The sequence below is a fragment of the Myotis lucifugus genome, unplaced genomic scaffold (assembly GCF_000147115.1).
Source record: "Myotis lucifugus unplaced genomic scaffold, Myoluc2.0 scaffold_27, whole genome shotgun sequence".
Taxonomy (NCBI): domain Eukaryota; kingdom Metazoa; phylum Chordata; class Mammalia; order Chiroptera; family Vespertilionidae; genus Myotis; species Myotis lucifugus.
Genome location: NW_005871075.1, coordinates 4,338,618 through 4,357,931, shown reverse-complemented (window position 1 = coordinate 4,357,931; position 19,314 = coordinate 4,338,618). Strand labels below are relative to the sequence as shown.

Below are 19,314 nucleotides of genomic sequence, written 5' to 3'. Positions count from 1 at the left end.
GTGACTACTATGTCTTGTTCTAAGCCTAAGGACACAGCAGAGAACAAAACAGACAAAAACCCCTACCTCAGGGCACTTCCAGTCTAACGGGAGAGATAAATAATTCTAAAAATGATGTAAATTATTGAACACATAAGATGGTAATAAGTGCTATGAAGAAAAATTATGCAGGGCAAGCAGCTGAGGAGGGCTGGAGCTGTGTGACAATGTTGAATAAAGTGGTCAGGGAAGAGAACTGAGAAGGTGACATTTCAGAGCTCAGGTGTTATGTAACTCGTTCACTCATTCAACACATTCAGTATATTTATCTTGTGTGCAAGGCAAGATTCTAAATACTGGAGATAGGCTGATGAACGAGACAGACAAGTTCCTTCCTACTCAGAGATTATATTCTTGCTGGGGAGACAGACCACAAATAAGAAACCAGATAAGATAATGTCAGAAAGTGACTCCTTGCAACAAAGGAAATAGACAAAGGTAATGTGTTAGACAGAGGAGGAGGAGAAGTGGGTAGGCTGGACAAAGTAGTTGGAGAAGGCCACGCTAAATGACAATTGGTGGAATAACGGGAGCCTGCTATGCAAAGGTCTAAGGAAAAAGCTTGCATTCAAGGTCTAAGAAACAGCATCCTGGCCAGTATGCCTCTGTTGATTGAGCCTGGTCCATGCACCAAAAGGTCCTGGTCAGGACTCGAGCAGGAGGCAACCCATGCATGTTTTTCTCTCTGTGTCTCCCTCTCCCTTCCTCTCTGTCTCTAAAAATCAGTAAAAACAATTAAAAAAAAAAGGCCAAAGGAACAGCAAGGGCAAAAGCCACAAGGTGGGAACAATGGTGTTGAGCATCAGGAGGCAGTGAATTGGTTCATGAGAGAGAGCAATGCATATGGGAAACCCAAGGTCAAGCTCAGGCAAAATGGTGAAATAGAAAATGTTTCCAGTGGCTTCCTCCCCTCCCTTTCTTTTCTCTAGACATCATTGCCTCCCCTACAGGTACTTCTCTGGCCTCATTTAATCCTGAGTTCTTTCTCTTTCAAACTTTCAGAAAAGGATGTAATAGTTCATATATACCCACCCCCTCAAAAAAAATACCCCACAAAACAAGCAAACAGAAAAAGCGCACGAAAAGGCTAAAAAGCTATTATTCCTCCTACGGGGATTTACATTTAAATTATAATGATTTAATTAGGAAATTTAATGCATCAGCTGTTGGGGCGTTGGAGTAGTTTATTGTTGGGGAAGTATATTAATGTCCTATGGCTGCTGTAACAAATTGCTGCAAATCTAGCGACTCAAAATGACCCACATTTATTACCTTGGCGTTCTGGAGATCAGAAATCCAAAATGAGTTGGCAGAGCCGTGACCCTCTGTGAGGCTCTGGGGGCAAATCTCTTTCTTTTTCCAGCTCCAAGAAACTGCCCCCATACCTTGCCTTATGGCCCAAAGTCACTCTGAGCTCTGCATCACTGTCACATCTCCATCTCTGACTCTGACCCCTCAGCCTCCCTTTCGTAAGGACCCAGTGGGTACATTGAACCCACTCAGATAATCTAGGCTAATCTCCCCATCTTAAAATCCTTAGCTTCATCACATCGGAAACGGTCCCTTTGCCATGTGAGGGAACGTAGTCTCAGGGCATAGGCATTGAGACATGGACATCTTTGGGGGTCGTTATTCTATATACACACAAAGCGATGTTCTGGAGGCTGTGAAATTAGATCACCAGAAAGCTCCCTATGTTCAGGTTGTTTCTGCTCACTATTTTTGTTGGAATTTCAGGAATGAAACAGTTCGGTAGTCTGTCCGAGGGGCAGCTTGCCCAAGCCATTTGGGTAATTTTCCTTAGTCTCCGTGGGTAAAGTCAGATAAGATTGAATCTCATTGCCCTTGAATTTCCGAACACATGGTTCACCCACAGGCTCATTTGCACGGCAGCTTCTGGGAAAGGGCTTCTCACACTCTGCAGTTTCTGACCGCTCTGGAATTTGAAAAGGAAAGGGCTAATGAAGCAGAAATAGCCGGGCCTGAGTCCGGACCTAAAGGGATGGTCATTATTGTTGACCAGTGAGCAGTTGTTTGTGCTTCCTGCTGTTGGAGGGAGCAGTCCTGTCCTGAACTTCCCAGCAGAGGGGCCTTTGAACCCTGTAGGTTGACCTGTTGTCTCTCTGAATTGCTTTGTTTTCCAAACTCTCAAAGACAGGTCACCTTGGGGGAAATGATTTTCATAAGCCAAACTCTGTCACCAGAGTCTACTCTGAAGGGCTTGTCATGTGGATTCTTCCCACACCTAGCTTTGACCCATTACCATTTCCTCCTTCAAATTCTGCCTCTCTCAGCCACTTACTAAGTTAGAGTCTTTTCTATTTTCATTCTTTCTATTGTAACTACTAAGTCAGAGTCTTTTCTTTTCCTGGCCCAATTTTCAAAGGTCTGTGTCTCATGGATTCAGCGGGAGTTCATCTCCACCATGTCCCATCTCCTTTTGTAGTTCTCGATGTGTCCACACTGTCTTCAATATTGTTGATAAAAAGATGAATGTAACAGGCGTTTGTCTGCTTAACTGTTATAATTAGCTAAAAGTCGTTGTTTAATAGGGGTTTAAAAATGATGTCGACTTTAATTTTTGTTGTTACTTACATTGCATTAAATCAAAGTTAGACTTTGGAAGAATATGGGTTCTATACTTAGAAGCATTAAAAATGATCTTTGAGGGCGATTTGTGTTGTTGACTTTAACTGGACATTGTCTGAACTGGAACAAGAGGCAGGGCAGTTCAGGGAGAGCCTGACTCGAGGAATTGAAAGGATGGCTCTGGCTCCGGTTTCGGTTTGGCTCCGTCACTACCACCTGTGTGAGCTCGCCAGCAAGTCAGGCAGCCCTGCCAAGCCTGTTTCTTCCTCCATTAAATCAGAATAGGAATAGCGTTATTCCTTCCTACGGTTCTGACGAACAACAATCTATTGCAAGTCAAGGGCTTTATACATAGCAGACAGGTAATCAATATTTGTTGAATAAATGTCTCATGGTCAGAGTTCTTTTAACTTTAGCTATGATGACGAAGGTCTGTAAACACAGGATTCAAAGCACTTAGTTGTGGGCTCTTATAGTTGGACTAGGGGCCCAGTGCACGAATTCGTGCACCTTGAAAGGAACTGTGGGCCGCCAGGCTGCCTTGGGCACAGGGGTGGGTCTCAGCCCATCCTCTGTGCCCCTGCCCAGCCCCTCCTACCACACCCCCGGCCCCCTGTCTGCTGGCAGCCCCCCTCCCAATGCCGCCGCTGCCAGGTGCTGATGGCGCTGACCCCGCTTGCACCCGCTGACAGTGCGAAGCAGTTGGGGCTGGCACCGGCAGTGTGTGCGAGAGGCAGGTGGAACCATGGTGTGTGGGAGCAAAGAATTTTCAGTAACCACCAGAAGCTTGCCCCAATGACAGCGACTGGCGCCCCGCCTTGGTCTGGTGCCCCTGCTCACCTGCTCCATATATCTGCCGCCTGCTGCCAACACCCGCCATGTTCCGTGCGCCCCCTGGTGGACAGTGCACATCATAGTGACTGGTTGTTTGGTTGTTCCGCCGTTTGGTCTATTTGCATATTAGCCTTTTATTATATAGGATAATCTCAGACCAATACACCTATGCAAGGGGAGTGTGGACCACATTTGTTTCAACACATCAGACACAGTGGGGTTCTTGCTATGAGTCAGACTGGTCTGCTGCTGAGATGTGGGGTAGGTATCTTATAAAAATTCCTGAGTATACAAGTTTCTGTGTATAAAAAACAACAACATTGTTTAAAACAGGAAAATAGTTGCAAAAATACTGAGCTTGTCTCTAGTTGCTGCCAGTCACAATAGTCATGGGTTTGCTAAGCCAGTGTAACAAATTCTGGAAGAAATCGTTCCCAAGCATCTCTCTAGAACTGAAACTAAATAGGCTGGATTTCTGCCTTTAACAAGTGACTCTGGAGGCATTCGTATGGAGAGAGCAGAAGAAAGCAGTAACCAAGGGGCTGCCTGCAAGGGTGTTTATCTCCTGGGTTCCCTTTCTGCCTCCCTCGCTTATCGGCACCAGCTTGTTAAAATTCTCAGCTCCCTGAATCTCTCTACGTTGTAGGAATTTGGATCTTTCAAGCAGATCCCAAAGTTTTTCTTCCACAAGATTCAGCTACTACCTGGGAGGGATGAAAGGTCATCAGACCTTTGCTCTGCTACTTCCCAGCTTCTCACTCAATGTGGGGAAAGCTCTGACTTAGAAACTCCCAAGGTGGTGGTGCCAGAGGTACAGGCCTGGGCTTGGCTATGGAGAAGCCCTCTGGGGGCTCACTGCTCTCGCACGGTTTGAAACCAGCCATTGGCTCTTGTAATCCCAGCTCTTGGGCCCCCTGGGTTCGCATTTGGGGGCAAGTGGGTCACCCAGCAATGGCAGTGCCAAACCAAGCGCCCTTTTTGATTCATCCCCAGAGCGACTGCGGGAGAGGAGGGCGTGGGCGTGGGCGTGGGCAGGGGGGCGCGGGTACCCGGGTACCTCTGGACAGCACCTCGTAGCCCCGCCCCGGAGTGCAGAGGGCGGGGCCAGAGGCCAGCCTGGAGCCCCGCCCCTTCGGCCTCGCGCCAGCGGGCGGAAGTGACGCACACCAGAGCCATTTCCGGCGGGCGAAACTAGGAAGAAACTTGAAGCTGCCAAGGTTTCCCCGTGCCCGTCCCCGCTGCTCCCGTGCCCCTTGGCCCGGGCCGCGCCGAGCCGTCGGGAGCCCTGGCCATGGGGCTGTGCGGGCGGTCGGCGGTGTGAGCGCGGGCCTCCCGCGGGCCCCCCGGACAGGCCGAGGGCGGGCGGGAGGCGGGAGGCGTCGTTGCAGCCGCGGGCCGGGGCGCCCCCCGCCGGCCAGGGCTCGGGGCACCATGAACATAGACGTGGAGTTCCACATCCGGCACAACTACCCCTGGAGCAAGTTGCCGGCCAACGTGAGGCAGGTACGGCCGCCCTCCGGGGCCGGGCCCCGCCGCGCCGTCACCTGCTGGCTGCGCCCGCGGGGCCGGGGCTGGTTGCTCTCGGCTGGCTCCCGCCTGTCCCCCCGCCGGGGTCCGGGGTCCGGGGTGAGGAGGGGACGGCTCGAGGGCCGCCGAGGCTGGAAGCTGTGGGCTGGGACCGCGCTCTGGGCTCGCCTGGCGCTTTTGCTTGGAGCCTCCACTTGCCCGGGCAGTGGGCGAGGCGCCCGGGAACAGATGGGAAACTGACCCCCAGAACTTCGGGGCGCGGGGCCGGGGCGGGAAACCAACGAGAGCGTTGCAGGTGACAGCAGCTCTGACCCACCCGTGTTGTCATATACACACCTTCTCAGAGGAGGGAGGGAGGCGTTGTCCAGGGAGTGTCGCGAGGATGTGTCCCGGGGGCATTCAAACAGGGCCCTAGAGGACGAGTAAAAGCGGGAATGAAGGTTTCCCAGGCAGAGGGCACGTCATGTCCAAAGGCTCGGGCGCGCGAAAGCGTGTCTGGAGAGAAGCAAGCGACCCACTGTCAGGGAGTTTGGAGGCGCAGGTCCAGGGACCTGCTGGGAGCGGGGGTTGTCTGTGCGCCTGGGCGTGGGAGCAGGTGAGGCTGGAAAAGCAGAGCCAGGGTTTGAAGGGACTTTGTCGTTTTTTTTTTTTTTAACTTTATCCGCATGACAAGATGGGTTTATAAGAGACGTTTCAGAAAGAGAGGTTTTGAGAGTCAAGTCTCAAATGCTTGAGGTTGATTTTTACTCCGTTGTTTCATGCATTTATTGAACACCTACTGCGTGCTATGCCTGGTTCCAGACAGACCCTGCCTTCATGGAGCTGACATTTTAGTAAAAAAAAAAAAAAGATCGTAGATGAATAAGCATAGAACATGGCAGGTGGTGGAACACCGTGGGAAGGTAGTGTGGTAGGAGCTGCAGACGCGCCACTGTTGCTCTGGTCAGAGGTTGACCTTCCGCTGGGTGGGGAGTGGAGTTCTGCTTCCCTGGGTGCTGGGCAGTCGCCTTGGAAAATTCGGGAGCGTGGTGGTGATTGTGTCAGGATTATTGCTCTCCCAGCTTGGAGACTTAGTTCTAGGAAATGAATAATTTAAGGTCTGGCGATGCATCACGTGGCAGAGAAAATACTTTCACTCCAGGATTTCAAGAAAGCAAGAAAGTGGAAGGATAAATTGAAGGAACTCCGAATGCTTGGTTGTCCGTGGCTGCCCGTGTAGTGCTTAGCTGGACCTGGAAAGAGAGAGGTCTGCATCCGAGGGAGTAAGTCCCTCTCGCTACGTGTGAATGAAGGCTCTGGTGGACACTCGTGTTCTCTAGGGTTCTGTGGCATATCTGAAGACGATTTCACAAACATGAATGTAGCATAATGGAAGATTGTGTCCAACATGAGGAACTGGCCTTAATTAGTATTGGTAAAAACATTTCTGAACCTTAGGCATGACTATTAAAAGTAATTTCAGAACACTGTTAAAATTAGGTACAAATGTGATACTAAATTTAAAGCAATTTTGGGGGGTAAGGGCACGTAACAGAATAGCTGTTTAGCTTAGGATAAGTTTCCACTGGTAGACGGCATTGCAAAGCCCATCTGCACAGGGTACGCCGTGGTCTTTCCACTGTCCCTGGGCCAGGCTCCGCAAGGGTGGCTCATCCGCTCTCTATCTCTGTGGCTTGCCCTGAGAATGGGACCCTCCCATCCATTCTTCACACTACACTGGGGTGAGCTTTCTAAACACAACCCCAGTTCGCTCACTACCCGTCTCCTGTAGATTTACGTGTGGCTTCTTCGTGAATCTCAGATACTCACTCCTCCAGGAAGGGGTCGCTGACCTCCTAAATCTGGGTCAGTTGACCCTCAGATAATGCACCACAGCACTGTGTTTCTACACTCCGATAGCACTTAGCCCCCTACAGTGCATTTTCTCCTTACAGTACTTGTTTGCTTTGGTTTTTTGAGCACCTATCACATACTTAGGTTTTAGTAAATATTTTTGGAGTGAGTGAATGATGGCATCAGCCTGAGATCTTGCCACAGGAGCTAAGTTAAAGCTCAGGCAATTTAAAAGTGGGGGATGTTCCTTGTGGAAAGGATTTGGACTTGGCATTAGAGAGCTACTAAGTACTTTGATAAAGTTTCCAGCAACTTCTGATAAGTTTAATTTGGAAATGACTCATTTTCCGGTTCTGAAAGCTGGGGGGAAAGGATTCAGATTGTTAAAATTTTTTTATTTCAAACTATTGTTTTAAAATTTGCTTTTATATGGATGAGATGAAATATTTTTATGGGTTATGGGTCATACTAGACTTAAAAAAAACATAAAAAGTTGTGGATAGAGCCATTATTTCAGGATTTTAAAAGTAGTTTATGAATATCTTGTATTCATTGTTCAAAACAATTCGTAGTTATTTTATTTTAAATCTTATGATGAGGTTCTGTATAATCCCAAAAGGGTCAATTAAAAAAAAATCTATATATATATTTTTTTTTTGAGTTGCACATTGAGGTTGGGGTTTGTAGGAACATCTGATGGTGGTTTTTTACGGCCAATGTCTCTGTTGCCCCTTCATCTGTTAGAGGTCCTTCTCTGCAGCCCAACTCCATTGGTTAGACCTGGTCAGCATTTCTGCAGGGTCAGCGCTGTCTGAGAGTGAAATGAGCTTTCTTTAGTTGCCTCCTGCAGTGGCAACAGTGTTTTAAAATGTGAATGATGGGAAATTTGGGGTAGGAGTGGGAGACAAGCGAAAGAATCTTTGTGAACAAAGCAGTTATCTTTTATGTAGTGGGTAGTGAAGAGTAAAATCGACTGTTAATGTAGTTCTCGGGTGTGTGTGCACACCAGTGAATTGATCAGGACCAGTCATTAAAGCCCAGTGCAGAGACTTAGATGTTTAATAGATTCTGCACTTTCTAATTAGCTTATAAATAATGGACCCTTATATTTTGTATGAGTGGCTTGAGTTACACTTTTTCTTCTGGAGTTACATTATCAGCACATACATTCCGACAGTAGTGTGAGTTGCGGTTTAAGCTGTGATAAATAATCTAGTTGCAGGAAGAAAGATTTTTAGTTTTCTCACATCACCTTTTTTTCCCCTTAAGATAGTATCCTCTAATTATTTGCCAGTTTATGTAGATGTGAGTTTTATCTGTTTTATGAAGATTGCCTTAAGTGAAAGTATGTGTATGGACACTTACCTGGGCTCTTAAAAACCTGTGAGTAGGAAGTATAATCACTCAACCCTCTGATCTTTCTGTTGTTAGTTTCCTAAGATGTCTAATTTTACTTTATAGCACATCGGAAGGATTATACCTAGTAATTAGAAGAGGGATAGCAGTCACATATTAAGTTTATGGTTACACATTGAATATAATTTGATTATAATCAGGCAAACATATTCTTTGCTTTCATGAGAACCCAACTTTGAGCTGAAAACACTATGTGCACAGCTGCAAAGAGTTTTTTGATCATTCCAATATATTGGAATTCTAAAAGTGTCTAAATGTTTTCTAAGGAGACCATAAGGAGATGATGTTTTAAAGAAGTAATCTTAAATTTAGAGGTACATTTGAAAGTACATTCTCCAGAAATCTTAATAATCATATTCCTCAGCTAAAAATAACTATCAGGCCAGAATCTGTTGTCAGTGGCCATTCTTAAATTTAAATAAATGTAGGTGCAAGAAACCATCCATCCATTAATCTTTGTAAGTAGAACTTAGTGCTTTGTTAAGTGAAACTATGCTCTCAAATTGCTCTTTTAGCCGAGGCCGGTTTGGCTCAGTGGATAGAGCGTCGGCTTGCGGACTGAAAGGTCCCAGGTTTGATTCCGGTCAAGGGCATGTACCTGGGTTGCGGGCACATCCCCAGTAGGAGATGTGCGGGGGGCAGCTGATCGATGTTTCTCTCTCATCGATGTTTCTAGCTCTCTATCTCTCTCCCTTCCTCTCTGTAAAAAATCAATGAAATATATTTAAAAAAAATTGCTCTTTTATTTTATTTTAAATACTTCAGATAATTTCAGTAAGTCCTTTTAGAATAGCAGACTGGAAATAAACACATTGAAATTTTGCTGTAAAACCATAGCAGAAATTTAGTACAGTAGTATAATATCTAGGAAAGTCTTCTCTATTCCGTTCTGGAAAGTTTAGCTTTCAGGATAAAGTTAGGGGACATTGTTTTGAAATCTTATGGGGAAAAAGTACTATAGTTTAGAAGCTATTTTAAATCTATTTGAAATTTTTTTTAGAGTCTTGGAAATTCACAGAGGGAATATGAAAAGCAGGTTGTCTTGTACAGCATCCGCAATCAGTTACGATATAGAAATAACTTAGGTAAGTAGAGATATTTTTACATTGAGATGGAATTGACTGTTGCTGAATTATCATTTCATAAATCTATCCTATATTTTCAATACATATTTTATAGTACTGAAATTATTCCTTGTGCAGACTTTAAGAAACTATACTGACCCATCCCACCTAACAATTTGCATTAGCAAGTAGATTTTTCTTTCTAAATCTGATGAAATTTATTTTTTAGAGTATTGTTAATAGATTTGTTTTACCTAGAGAATATTAGTCTTGATTCAGATGCCCTCTTTTTACTTTACATGCCAAAAAAGAAGTATATTAGTTCTTAATAATTTTTTCTTTGAGTTTGTTTTTGTCTCCATAAGTTTTCCAAATAATATAACTTTAATGAAAACTCTTTCTATAATAATTGGAATACTTTTTAAACACAGCTAGTTTCATGTTTTTATTTGTCAGGTTACTTCGATTAGTTTGATCTCTTGTACTAGTCTTCCCTCCCACGTGCTCTTCTCATTTTAAATATAGTGTTTCAGAGAGAGGTTTTCTTTTTAAACTTATTTCATGGAAGTCAGATGTCTTTTTACATTTAAATCACAAAAACAACAAATAATTTTTAAAAATAGACTTCATTTTATAGAAAACTACCATTCAGTTTGGCTATCTTGTAAAGTGGCATAGTAAGGGTTTGGATGAATTATAGATTATGTTTTATACCTTTTTTTTGGGACATTCCATGCTTTATTTACTTTTTGATTTGGTATTTGTCCTATCTGTCTCTATCTATCCTATTATACATTTTACTTACATATATTATACATAGTACTTATATTTCTTGTGGTATAATGTTTCTTTGTTCCAACGTAGTTTATTTTATTTATTTTCTTCCAAATTATATACTTTTCTTTTTAATTAATATTGATTTGTAAAGTATGAAATACTTATGTAAGTATAAGACATGTGAAAAAACTGGAGAATTTCTTTCTTTTCCTCAGTTAAACATGTCAAGAAAGATGAACGCAGATACTATGAGGAACTACTAAAGTACAGTCGAGACCATCTCATGCTGTACCCTTACCATTTATCAGATATTATGGTAAAGGGCCTGAGGATAACACCATTTTCGTATTATACTGGGATTATGGAGGTGAGTTTACTGTGTACCTGAACCATTAGGAATGGGATGGGACCACATGTCAGGCACACTTTGCAGATGACCAGCTCTGCAGCTCTTGAGACACTGGACATTGTTTCTGATTTTATACTGTAAAAAGTTCTGATGGTTACAAGTTAACTGTTTTAGCCACACTTGTACAAGTACAGTCAAACCTCAGGTCTCGAAAATCTCCCATCTCAAACAATTCGGTTCTTGGCCAAGTTGTGACCAAGTTGTTAACAGAAAAAATGTCTTAGTTGAACGAACAAACTTTAATTTTGGATGTGACAAACCTTTCATGGTGTGTCAGCGTGACAAAAAACATCTCTCAGGCCACAAACAAAGGAGAGAATGGGCCAGTATGAGTCAGTTTATCACCAATATCTCAGGAAATTGTGCTGTGAATATTTTTGTGTTTTTTGTTGCTTTTGTTGCTAGCTAAATGGACAATTAGCACGATTTTAAAACATAAACAGACCATCAAGAGTGCTAATGTTGCTAATGGTGTGAAAGAAACAATGATCACAGGCAATTGAAGAGGCAGAGAAACTGTTGCTGATTTGGATAAATAAAAAGCAGTTAGCCAGTGACAGCAAGAGACATGCAGCATACTGACCTCCTGAAAGATACCCCTGGAAAGAGTGCTGAAAGTGATTTGTTTAAGGCTAGTAGGGGGTGGTTGATAACTTTAAGAAAAGTGTTTGTTTATAAATTAAACAGTACATTAGACATGTAGTGTATACTAGCAAAGTTAAAGTGGAATCATTTGGGGGTCTGTAATAAATTAATTCAATTTACATTTCTCATGGGAAAAAATGATTCCGTTTTTGAACAAATTGCATCTCAGACAGCCTTCCAGAACTGATTAAGTTCAAGAATCGAGGTTCCACTGTAGTTGTCATTATCAATATTTTCACAGTACCTATTTTTATTCTTTTTTTCCCCCAAAATATATATATTTTTATTGATCAAGAGAGGAAGGGAGAGGGAGAGAGAGATAGAAGCATCAATGATGAGAGAGAATCATAGATTGGCTGCCTCCTGCACACCCCCACTGGGGACTGAGCCCGCAACCCTGGCATGTGCTCTTGACTGGAATTGAACCCGAGACCCTTCAGTCCACAAGCCGACACTCTATTCACTGAGCCAAACCAGCTAGGGCTGTTCTTTTTTATGCTATTACTAGAGGCCCGGTGCCTGAAATTTGTGCATGGGTAGGGCCCCTAGACTTGGCTGGCAACCAGGCTGATTGGGCCTTCTGGCTGCTGGCTGGTTCCTCCCTTCTCCAGCTGCTGGCCAGGGCCTTCCTTCATTTGTGCTGGCCCCTGGTGGTCAGCGTACATCATAGCAAGCAATAGAACTCCCGGTCTCCCGGTTGAACTGCGGGGACACTTTGCATATTAGCCTTTTATATATATAGATAGATAATATTAATCAGGCATTTATGTTAGCAGAGTTTGTATAACATTTCATTTAATGCATGACTAAGGTTAAAAATGTGGGTGACAGATTGAACATTAAGCTCAGAGAAACTTAATGTATTTAGCTGTTTACTACCTATAGCAACAATAAATGATGATATAGATCTGGTGTTATATAATACATGTGTCAGACTGCTAATCTTTTTGTAATTATTAACTTCAGATTATTAGCTGCAGAGTTAAACTGTTAGCCTTTTTCCAAAGGCAGTTTTTAGGTCTCTGTTGAATAACTGTAAATACCAGTTATATACTTTTTAAAACTGAGCTTTTTGTAAAGACTGGCAGCATTTATCTAGTATTCATTTGCTGTTTGATTATATTTGAGTGCTACTGTTTGTGTTCATTAGCCACTTTAAGAACAGAGAGAAGCCTAGAACTAAAGGAGTTGGGCACCTGTAGTAACAGTGAGGTTTGCTCCCTTTACTTATGTCCGTATGCTCCTTACTCATGGGCACTTCTACAGTCCCCTGTCTCCTGTGTCCTTATTTTGAAGGAAATACAAAGTAAAGCTTGAGGCCTGACAGCCTAGGTTTCTGTCAGTCCCTTCCCTGAGAACCAGAGTAGCATAATGGAGGTGGCTGCTAATCAGTGAGTAGAATTGTTGTTTCTCTGACTACATTTCTGGTGTTGTCCACAGGTTTGGGGGAGATATAGAGGGAAGTTTTGTCCCACTTACCAGCTTTCAGTTATGTCCACGTGCTTGCTGCTGTCTGGTTTCTGTTCTTAACACCATTGGGTATAGCTTTTGGGTTGAAAATGGGTGTTATCTCCACAGTAAACAGTTGGTTTAAAAAGCAGATGGGAGTTGGAAGAAGCTGGATTCTCAGTTTAACTCTGCAGCTGATTGGGACTTCTAGGAGCAGAGATGACTGTGTGGTCAGACACTTTGCTGGCAGTACATGTCTTAGATGTGTGTTGATGGAGCTGTGACACATTGCGTAGCCTTTTCTCAGGGTAGGAGTCTAGGATCAGGTGTGAAGTGTGGCGAGGTTGGCATCCTGAGCTCTCCTAGAGGTACTCCTTGCTTAGCTTCCACAGGGCAGAAGTGACAGGGCAACTGTGTGGGATTCATAGAGAGTGCTGGAAGGAACCCGGACCCGACAGCCTGATCTTCAGGTATTAGGTGGGGAGGCCAGGTGGTAAGTGCCACTGTGTGGCACACATGCTTTAGGTACCCAAACTCTGATCTCGGTGCTTCATGTAATAGTTATTGTTCCTCTTATTGCTATAGAACTATGTGTTTAGACACATGCTTTTATCTATGAACATTTTGCATTTAAAATTTTTTATTTTTATTTTTCTTTAAAAAGGATATTATGAACAGTGAGAAAAGTTATGATTCCCTGCCCAATTTTACTGCTGCCGACTGTAAGTATTTAATCATGCTGAAGGCAGTAATGTTTAGTGTGTCCTTGTGTATGCATGCTATTGTGTCAGTATTGTAATGTGTGAAACATTTGAAAGATGAGAACCGCAAGCATCATTGTTGATACAAGTCAAGTGTAAGATTTAGTCTAAATGTCTCAGAAGAATATTTTGGAGTGTTAAAATCAGAAAAATGGAACTAGTCTATTTATTTCTAGAGAATGAAGTTCTTCCTGATACTTGGGCTGTGTTGTGTATCAGATGAGGAGAAAAAAAGTTGTATATAATATTTTTACAGCATGACACACAGTTATAACTAACAATTTGCTGGTGTTTTATTATGCTTATTTTAATGAGTGTATATTTGAAATGGGACATAGTTCTTTTGTATAAGAAGAAACTTTTGCTGAGAAGTACACTTTGACTTCCTGAAATTGGGAGGACTTCTGCTTTTAAAAATTTTTCTCCTTTAGCATTGTCAATAGTGTTTACTTGAATTCATCTCTCTCAGTTTCATTTTCTTTTATATTCTGTTTGAAGAATTCCTTTTAATTTGATATTGCCAACCAATAATTAAAAGGGTTTATTCCCTAAAAGACTGATTGTCCTGACATGTCATGATGTATTGAAAGTCTTTACAGGACAGACTCTTCCTTCCAGGTCTAAGGCTTCTTGGCATAGGAAGAAACCAGTACATCGACCTGATGAATCAGTGTAGATCGTCAAAAGTAAGTTAGTCATTTCCCTTGCTTTCTCATTTCTTGTCCTCCTGATCACAGTCTGATTAATTTTTCATGTGTTAGAAATAATGAATTGTAATTTCTCTGATCAAATAAAGTATGCTTCATACAGAAACCGTACAAAAACTTAGTATTCTCTAGGCTAGCACTTAAATGATTATTTAATTAAAACAGTTGAAGGCATAGAACATATAGTTAATTTTTTATAATATTTTTATTGATTTCAGAGAGGAAGAGAGGAGGAAGAGGAGGAGGAGGAGAGAGAGAAAGAGAGAAACATCAGTGATGAGAGAGAAGCATTGATCAGCTGCCTCCTGCTCGCAACCTGGACATGTGCCTTGAGGGGGGAATCAAACTGTGACTTCCCGGTTCATAGGTTGACACTAAACCACTGACCCACACTGGCTGGGCTATTTTTTAAAATTAATTTTGTTCTGTTGGTCTTTTTTCTTGCTCATTCTACTCCCAGGGTTCACTTAGTGGGTGAAGCGAGTACACTTTTCCAGATGCATTTTCACATCCTGGGCTTCGTTTTAGTCTGGATTTAGATCCAGATTTAATGATTAGTCTTTTTAAGTAATTTATTGAAAAATAATTTGAGATTATTTTCTACATTCAGTGTATCTAGAATAACAGATTCTTAGAAATGAGAATTTAAAAAGGTATTAGCCTGTTAGAAACAGTCTTCAGATAGGATTGATAAAGAAAGTAGTAAATTTAGACCAATTGCAAACTGTACTATTGCAGAAATTTTTCAGAAGGAAAACAGCTCGTGATCTTCTGCCAGTAAAGCCGGTAGAAATTGCCATAGAGGCGTGGTGGGTGGTGCAGGCTGGATATATCACAGAAGACGACATAAAGGTAATCTTATAAGTTATTTTTTATTTTTAAAACTATTTTTCATTGTAGTTCTCTAATTTTTAAAAAAGTAACACTTTTGTTTTCTTGAAGAAAATAAAAAATTTAAATGACCTTATTAGACTAGAATATTGGTAGGTTCCCACGGTACTCTTTAATAATGAGGGAGACTTGACTTGGTTCATGTGCAATATGGGAATTTTAATTAAATAGCAGTTTCAGGTAAATTGATGGGATGCTGCAGCTACCGACAGTCTTTTTGGCTAACACTTTTGAGCACTTGCTCTGTGCTTAGATGTGCCTGGCACTATTCCAGTGCTTTTATGTTGTCTAATTTGTTGCTCAGAGCAACCCAGAGGTATGTGTGATTTGTACCCCGTATCACATATGAGGCATGTGAACAGAGAATTGAAGAGACGGCTCAAGTCATAGTGGTAATAAAGGTCCAAGATTTTCACCCAGGCAGTTTGCTATGGAGCCTGTGTTCTTAATTACTGTGCTAATTACTGTGTGAAGTGGTAGGTGCTTGGATAGGGGGATAGTATCAAGGTGAAGGGAAATGGTGCTGTCAGTGGTCAGACCACATTTGATATGAGCCTATGGATTTTAGAAGAGATGCTGTACAGGAAAGGGGTGGGGTGACGGACTAGGGCCCTAGAGACCAGGTCGGTCATATCTCTGTGTGGCTGAAGAAATGTAAGTGAGCACATGGATTTTTTGTTTGTTTGCATTTCATTTTACCCCAGAGGACAGATAAATCAAATGAGTGGAAGGCTTAGAAATTTTGTTTTAGTAAAGTATTTCCTAACAGAGCTGTCAAGCTATGTCATAAGATAGTGAACTTCTTACTCAGAATAATCATGTGGGGTTTGAATCAACTTTATTTTTGAGAGGTTCAGAATCACAGATGAATCAGATTCCAATTCAAAGAAGGTCAGTCAATACTGGTATTTATTAGTGAACATTTATTGCTTACCAGCAAATATTGTTATTTATAATTACTTTGGTTTCTGAGTTCTGTTGGTAGCATCTTTTGGCACCTTAATTGATGGTTATGAGCATACCTTTTTTGTTAGAGTTCTGAAGTGATAAATGAAAAAAAAATGTTGTTCATTCAACAAATGGCATCTAATCATTGGTTTAAACATGAATAGATTTGAGGAGACATGGACTAGTTAATTTGGACAGAACTTAATTGAAAATATTTTGCTTTTCTTAGATATGCACTTTGCCTGAGAAATGCGCTATTGATAAGATCATCGATGCAGGCCCTCAGCTCTCTGGATCACTAGATTACAATGTAGTACATAGTAAGTGGTTAGTAGAAATGGTCTTTTGTCAACATAAAAACGTGTTTTAAGGCTTCAACAATTAATAGCAATTACTTATTAATTAGATAAAAATAGTAATATTTCCTAAAGGCATGATATTGTGTGAAATGCGACCATAGTCCATTGTTTTCCACTGTGGCTATAATTAGTCACATCCACTAGAAATTTATACAAATGGATCATAGAAAAATGTTTAGTTCTGAGCATATGAGGGAAGCTGAGATTTGAAAACTATAATTCTTCAGTTTACTTTTTCACATGGCATTCAGTTGTATGAATCTTTACTACAGCAAATTAGGAATCAGTTGTTTTTTTAAATGTTTAGTATTCCATCTAAAAGAAGGTGCTTTTGCTTCTATAGGTTTATATAACAAAGGATTTATTTATCTGGATGTACCAATATCCGATGACAGTTGTATAGCAGGTAAGCATATGCTAATATTTTTCCATTTTTTTTAATGGCTCTGGGCACAGAATTATTACTCTATTAAGTTAGACACAAATCATTCTAGGATCTTTGATGTTACAGTTTTGCAAAGAAACTCTTTTTTCTCATTACTCTGTATTCCTTATTTTTATAGTATTTGGTGTACATACTATATTAAAGTAATAGAAATCTAAGATAAATGTCTCACAATACTAAATCAGAGTATTGTTTTTATAAATTTATGTCACATTTTAGTCCTTGCTTAGTGCATCACAGCTTTTATATATATTCAGTAATATCATAGAATTGTGTATTCTCCACTTCCACTTATCTGTGCCTTATATTTCATGTCACTACCATCTTTTTTATCTTCATCTTCTCACTTTCTACTTTACCCAAGTTAAATCAATATTTTGGCCCTTGTGTATTTCATTCTACACTTATGGGGTATATCAATTCATTAAATCATTCCCATATTGCTGGTTATTTAGATTATTTCCAGTGTTTTGCTACAGTGATGTGGTTAACATTTTTGAACACAGGATGGAGCTCTTTTTCTATAGGTTAGATTTCTTACCGATTTGTGGAGTACTTGTTATATTTAAGTTATATGTTACAAGTATGTATTCCAGAATTCTTGTTGTGTTATCTTTTATCATACTAAGGTATTTAATATTTGTGTGATCAATTATAAAGTGCCCAAAAATTCCAGGGAATGGCCTTACTATTAACAATTGACTGGTGATAGAGCTTCTACGAAAATACTTCCTCATATCAGTGTTGAATCTTTTTTTTTTTCTCTGCCTTTCAGTGTTGAATCTTGACTGGTTATCATGCACTAGTGTGTCCTGATCTTCATTTGTGTTAGCATGTGTTATGATTCTTTAATAATACATTTGTATAGACATGAATTCTCTTTTAAGCTTGGGAGACAGCTAAAAAACTCAATGAAATACTAATTCTGGTTTGTATAGTGGGTGCTATAACAAATAAAATACTAGTTTTAAAATTTGAAAGATTTTGACAAGGAATTAATTTCTGGAAGACAGGTGGTAGTGGCTTTCTGTCACCATTGGAAAATACGAAAGCTTTACTCTGGTCCCTACTCTCATTTGATAAACTGACTGACTCATCTGAGATCCACCTAAAGAGATTGGTCTTTGATTGGTTCATTTCACTCCATTTTGATAGTTTAAACATTGTATTGGCTCAGGTTATCTTTAAGTTTTGAAGGGAGCATCAGAGAAGGGCTGAATGGATGGCTTCTCTATTACAGTGTCATGTTCTGCCATGGCTCACACAGTATCTGGCAAGTTTTGGTGGTACAGACAAGACCCATGGTATTATAACTGCTGTTACCATGTTACCTCTGGCTGTTCCCCAAATTGGAATAACCCATGAAAGGAAAGCAGTTTGATAACATGGAAGTCATCAAATTCAGCACAAAAGACACCTGAAGGTGATTTCAAAGGAAGCAGTCCAGCTATGTTTCAACAAAAAAACAAGTACTGTGAATGGTGGAACACATAAATGTGGGGAGAGAAATACTTTGACGAGAATAATTATGAAAGGGTCTGTTGCTAAATAAAATCCATTTATTCCATCATCACATTTTATACTTGTACATTTTATGTCTACCCTTTCCTTTTAGCGCTTTTAGATTTATATTGTGCTTAGATAGAGTTCTTCTAGGTTATATAAACAGCCTAAAAATTCTTAAAAACCGTTGTCATATATTTTTAAAACTGTAACCTTGGACTTTTTTTACCTACGTGATGTGAAATAAGGGCCCAACTTAAATTTTCTTCAGTTGGATAACCCATAGCATTTGGATAAATGCTAGCATGTTTTTTCAGTAACTCATTATCACTGAATGGAAGTATAATTTTTGTCATATATTAAATTTCCCTCTATATTGGATTAATTATCATATCCTTTATTCTTCACTTATTTGTTTTTATTCTTAGACCATATTATTTTCATTACAGTGACTTAGAGTAATCTTTAATATTAGTTATAGCCAGGCCTTTGTTGTGTCTTTTCTTTATAACTTACTTGGCTATTCCTAGGTGCTTTTAAAAAAATATTTATTTTTATTAATATTTTTTGAGTAGGCAATAATTATGATATAAAATTCTAAATTTACAAAAGAATATAAAAAATCTGCTTCCCACCCCAGTTAGCAACCACTGTTAAGTTTTTGTATATTCTTCCAAAAGTATACTAAGCACATAGCATATATGTATATGTCTTTTTGTGTGTGTGGTTTTATTTTTATACAGATTGTGTATTCTAGCTCATACTTTTTAAAAAAGCAATATATATTGGAGACTATTCTATATCTTATCATATAGAACGCCCTCATTCTTTTTGCCTAGATGTATATTTCTAACCTCCCAGTGCTGTGGTTTTCTCATCTCTAAAATAGGGGTATAGTATTGAACAATTCATGAGGTTAAAAGGATCGAGTGAAATTGTATATGTAAAGTACCTGGCAGTTGTCTGGCATTTAGTAAGTATTCAATGAATATTTGTTATTACTAATTGTTATACAACTGGTAGTGTAGTAAAAAATTAGTTATATCAAATATAGGAATTGTAAAATATTTCTATAAAGAAACCTTTGATTCTTAAAAGTACTTGGATGACTGGAACCA

General features: G+C 40.5%; 1 protein-coding gene across 3 annotated transcripts in view; it reads left to right on the top strand.

The window, feature by feature from the left end:
• Positions 1-4,636: 4,636 nt before the first annotated feature.
• The window catches only part of FAM91A1 (family with sequence similarity 91 member A1), a 42,481-nt gene continuing 27,803 nt past the window's right edge, over positions 4,637-19,314 (top strand). The window contains exons 1-8 of one of the 3 annotated variants that reach the window (XM_006086320.3): positions 4,637-4,965; positions 9,239-9,323; positions 10,295-10,446; positions 13,247-13,304; positions 13,962-14,029; positions 14,789-14,902; positions 16,119-16,209; positions 16,592-16,654. In XM_006086320.3, coding sequence (XP_006086382.1) covers positions 4,894-4,965; positions 9,239-9,323; positions 10,295-10,446; positions 13,247-13,304; positions 13,962-14,029; positions 14,789-14,902; positions 16,119-16,209; positions 16,592-16,654 — 703 coding nt within the window. In that variant the 5' untranslated portion in view covers positions 4,637-4,893. Of the gene's footprint in view, positions 4,966-9,238; positions 9,324-10,294; positions 10,447-13,246; positions 13,305-13,961; positions 14,030-14,788; positions 14,903-16,118; positions 16,210-16,591; positions 16,655-18,099; positions 18,117-19,314 lie in introns of those variants that run through there. The other 2 variants (XM_023751953.1, XM_023751954.1) reach the window with 2 other exon arrangements.